The 4,882-nt window shown below is 36.4% G+C and overlaps 1 protein-coding gene across 1 annotated transcript in view; it reads left to right on the top strand.

Moving 5' to 3' along the window:
* The window catches only part of LOC107713864 (engulfment and cell motility protein 2-like), a gene marked incomplete at its 5' end in the record, with an annotated part of 22,893 nt that overhangs the window by 7,833 nt on the left and 10,178 nt on the right, over positions 1-4,882 (top strand). Inside the window, 3 exons of the mRNA XM_016519506.1 lie at positions 4,288-4,400; positions 4,497-4,604; positions 4,695-4,777. Of these exons, the coding sequence (XP_016374992.1) occupies positions 4,288-4,400; positions 4,497-4,604; positions 4,695-4,777 (304 nt within the window). The remainder of the gene's footprint in view (positions 1-4,287; positions 4,401-4,496; positions 4,605-4,694; positions 4,778-4,882) is intronic.

Below are 4,882 nucleotides of genomic sequence, written 5' to 3'. Positions count from 1 at the left end.
AAGTGAGTCATTGCGACTGAACCGAATCATTTAAACGGGTGATTCATTCAGGAACGAGACACCGTCATGTTGCTCAGAGACGCAAAACAGTGCTGTGGCTTTGTTTGGAATTATTTCTGTTGGCGAAATAGAGCAAAAACAGGCGATGTGGTGTCGAAAACGTAAGTCTCTTAATATTAACTTCTTGTTTATTGAACTGTAGTATAAATTCAATATCATATTTGTAATCATGCTGATTTTTGGAGAAAAAACAGCACTTTTCGTCTGATATTCTTTAACTATATGAAATTATATAAATACATAAATTTTCTGCTCCCATATCTTGAATTTTGTGATCATTCTAAATGCATTTTAATAGACTGAATCATGCAGTGAAAGAACGGACTGTAAATGCGCATGCGCATTAGTCTAACCTACTAGTCTTCATCACGTAATGTAAGTGTGTACTCTGTGTTTTGTTTGGCTTTTGCGATATACTCGATAACGTAAAATCGCACATTGTTAAGACAACAATTACGATATTATCGTAGACGATATATATCGCACACTGCTAATCCAGAGGTCTTCAACCCTGCTTGTGGGGACCCACTGTCCAGCAGAGTTCAGCTCCAACCCTAATCAAACACCTGAACCAGTTAGTTAAGCTTTTCAGGATCACTTGAAAATACACAGGCAGGTGTGATGAAGCAGACTGGAAATAAAATTTCTGTGTGAAGCAGGCAAAAGTTTTAATGTCATCCAGTATCAGTTTTGTTACACTTTTAAGTTGCACTGTGACAAATGTTTCTGTAATGTGTGTGTTTCTGTGATGTACTGTGACAGTCATATAAAGAGAGGCTTGTGGAAATGCGGATGTAAACTTGTCTTGTCTCTGCAGCGAATGAAGGGTGTAACGACTTCCATCCCATGTTTTTTACCCACGAGCATGCTTGGGAAGAGTTTTTCTGCGTCTGCATACAGCTGCTCAGTAAGACATGGAAAGAAATGAGGGCCACTGCAGAAGATTTCAACAAGGTGTGTGTTAGTGAGAGTGTCTGCTAGAAGACAGACAGTTTCATGTGCGTGTGTTTGTGTCAGCGAACACTCTGTGTGTGTATTTTAGGTGATGACGGTGGTGCGGGAGCAAATCACTAGAGCTCTGGCCATGAAACCGCCGTCTCTGGAGCAGCTGCGGGTCAAACTGCGCAGTCTAAGCTACTCGGAGATCCTGCGTCTGCGTCAGTCAGAGAGAATGAGTCAGGACGACTTCCAGTCGCCTCCTATAATGTGAGTAAAGAGCAACTGCATCAGTAAGCTGTATTCAAGATCAAGGATCTCCTAATCAGTCAATCATGTAGTTATCAGGGATGTGATTTTTCCGTATAAATACAGATTTCCGTATTTTCCGACCTCTGAGGGACATGTGGTTCACGTAGATCCGAGGTTTTTTTTTGGATGGGGGTTGGTTACTGCATGATGATTGAAATCGCACAAATGGCCTGAAGATATTACCTAAATAAACTAGGAAAAGATTGTTTTGTAAAACATCATGGACGGAATGGTCCTGAGAGCGCTGCACGAGCTTGCAGCGCCATCTACAGGACAGTTAAAAGCGTTCAAATGATTCAAAGCACCAAACGCGAGTAGAATCAGCGCTGAAACGTGTTACTCGACCCGGTGACTTTTTATGAATGGCGGTGAGAATTTGAGATTGCTAGTGCTGTCATAACATTCGCAACGGTTGTGATGTAATTATATAATAGGCTGTAGTCTGACGTGCTACATGTCTGCTGTTACAGTACTGTTTGTGACAGTACTGTTTTTAGTTTCTATTCACTCCTAGCTGCGCTTGGTTTGAGCCGCTTTAATTTGCATTTGGGAACGCAACATTCGTCATTAGAAACGTTTATAAATCAAGTTTCAGTGTCACATGATCTTCAGAAATAATTCTAATATGCTGATTTGCTGCTCAAGAAACATTTCTCATTATTATCAATGTTAAAAACAGTTTTGCTGCTTAATATTTTTGTGGAAACAATGATACCACTCAAACATTTGTATAAGATAAAAAAAAAAAAAGAGAAATTAATAATTTTATTCATCATGCATGAAAGTGATAAAAAGTGAGTAAAGACATTTAAAATGATTTCTATTTAATAAATGCATTAACAAATTTAATTAATATATTTGATAAATGCAAATAAATGCTGTTCATTAAACATTATATTTATCAAACAATCCTGAAAAATAAAGTGTATCACCATTTCCACACAAAATATTAAGCAGCAAAATTTTCAACATTAATAATAATCAGAAATGTTTCTTGAGAGTCAAATAAATTGTAATTATTTCTAAAAGATCACGTGGCACTGAAAACTGGAGTAATGAAGAAAATTCTGCTTTGCATCACAGGAATAGCATTACATTTTATAATATATAATATAAAATTGAAAACTTTTTATAATACTTAACTGTAATAATATTTCACAATATTGCTGTTTGTTTTTTTTTAACTTTATTTTGATCAAATAAATTCAGCCTTGATGAGCAGAAGATATTTATTTCAAAATCATTAATAACTGTAATGTTTCCAAAATTTTGGCAGGTACTTTAATAATAATAACAATTCTATATACTTTACTATAATATATTATAGTACTTTATTATAATATATTGTATTATATTGTTATCATGATTATTAAATGCTGCTTTTTATTTTTTACAGGACAATAGTATGTATTAATATAAGATATATCTTTAAATATGCTAAAATATATTATATTTTTAATAATAAGTGCTGGGGGCGTGGCTTGTGGGCGTGACTTGGGGCATGGTCAGATTTTCCTTCCTTTTTGTCTCTAGCTGATCACATGCCTGAGTTATAAACCGCTAATGCATTGAGGAAATTAAACCAAATTATAGGTCTTTATGATTTTAAAAGTAAGCATGAAATGGAGCGATGTGGGGTTGGACCTACAACTCTCAACCTGTGATTAGAAGCATAGTTTCTCATTACAGGGTTTCTATGGGTCTTAAAAAGGTCTACCCTTCCACAATTTAAGGCCTTAAAAGGTTTTAAATCAGAGCAGAAAGTATTAAACTCATAGTCATGGCATGAAATCTTGCATGCACTACAAAAATGATGTTCATTCTCAGTGGTTTTGTTTTCCAGTTCAAATACCTAAACATCCTTAAATCCAGTGTTGGGGAGTAACAGTTACTGAGAAAAAAATGTGTAATTAAATTACTGTTACTTATGAAAATGGTAACGATTACAAAGGGTGTTACATCTGAATATTTTCTGTAAAAAGCTAGGATATGTTGAATAATATTCATTTGTTGCTTTGCCTGTTTTTGATGTGCACGATGCCTCCAGCCATTTAAAGGCTGTTTAGTAAAGCAATGCTGTTCTGATGCTTCTGATTGGTTCTCTTGTTTGAATTTGCAGCGCACCACATTTGCCAATTACATCAATCCACATTGCTGCTGAAAGCTTTAGGCTACAACCTGTCTTAAGAGCTGCCACCATGGCGAGTGATAAAAATGTGTTTCAGTGCTGAAAATTTTAAAATCAAAAATCATAACGATTTGAAAGTAAAAAGAGGCGATAAGTCTGATTTTGTGGTGGCTGTGCTTTAAAATTAAAATGCTATAATCTTGAGTTTAGTGTTGAGTGTTACTGCAAGGTTAACCCTGCCTGGTTTAAATATTTGAAAATGATTAACAGTTGAAAACATTTGTTAGAAATTTAGAAAAGTAATCAAAAATTAATCAAATGTAATCAGTTACATTAATGAAGTAATTGAAATAGTTACACTATGTATTACATTTTAAATAGGGTAACTTGTAATCTGTAACAGATTACATTTCCAATGTAACTTTCCAACACTGCTTAAATCAAGATATTAGAGATGCAAAATGATGAACAGTCTTGAGTCTTGTTTTCTGAGAAATTGAACAAAATGAAGTGAGGTTATTCTTAAAACAAGAACAAATATCTGTTAGTGGGTTATGAAAATTACTTAACTGAATTAAGGTTATTTTTCTGAGACCACTGGCAGATATTTGTTCTTGATTTAATAAAAAACTCACTTCATTTTGACCAGTTTAGCAAAAAACAAGACTTATTATCTTCTGTCATTTTGCTTCTCGGGTAAATGGATCTTGATTTAAGAATCTTTAGACACCTGCACTGGAAAACAAGGCAAAAGTACTGAGGAGGAGCGACCAACCAATCCAAATGCTCATTTGAGTTTATCTGAGTTTGAGGATCAGCTGGTCTCAAGTGTGTTTCCTCTTGATTGTCAGTGAGCTGCGTGAGCGGATCCAGCCAGAGATTCTGGAGCTGATCAAACAGCAGCGACTCAATCGTCTGTGTGAGGGAAGTTGCTTTCGCAAACTCGGCAACAGACGGAGACAAGGTGCCGAAAGCTCACATCTGCCCATGACAGCCGCTTCTGCGCTATTCTTCTGTAATGTGAGTTTCCTCTTCTAATGATCTTTGGTTCCTCTCACAGAGAAGTTCTGGTTCTGCCGTCTGTCGTTAAATCACAAGGTCCTGCACTACGGAGATCTGGACGAGTCTCCGCAGGGTGAAGTGCCGTTTGAACTGCTCACCGATAAGAGTGAGCGCACTTACGTGACATAAAACCACTGAATATTATTCACATCACGTGTTGCACAGTGTATTCAGACTCACTGTCATTGACCCACAGTTCCCGTGTCGGACATTAAAGCAGTGCTGACGGGGAAAGACTGTCCACACATGAAGGAGAAGAGCGCACTCAAGCAGAACAAGGTAAAGCCACTTACTTCATCTTCTCCAGCGCACTTTTGAGCAGAACTGATATAGAGAGAGAAAGATCTGACATGACACTGTTGTTTAATGTCTTTTTTTTTTTTT

This window comes from Sinocyclocheilus rhinocerous, unplaced genomic scaffold (genome assembly GCF_001515625.1).
Source record: "Sinocyclocheilus rhinocerous isolate Xijiao unplaced genomic scaffold, SAMN03320098_v1.1 scaffold2735, whole genome shotgun sequence".
In the NCBI taxonomy this organism is placed as follows: domain Eukaryota; kingdom Metazoa; phylum Chordata; class Actinopteri; order Cypriniformes; family Cyprinidae; genus Sinocyclocheilus; species Sinocyclocheilus rhinocerous.
The sequence above is the reverse complement of the archived record's forward strand: the minus strand, read 5'-3'. Positions and strand labels throughout refer to the sequence as shown.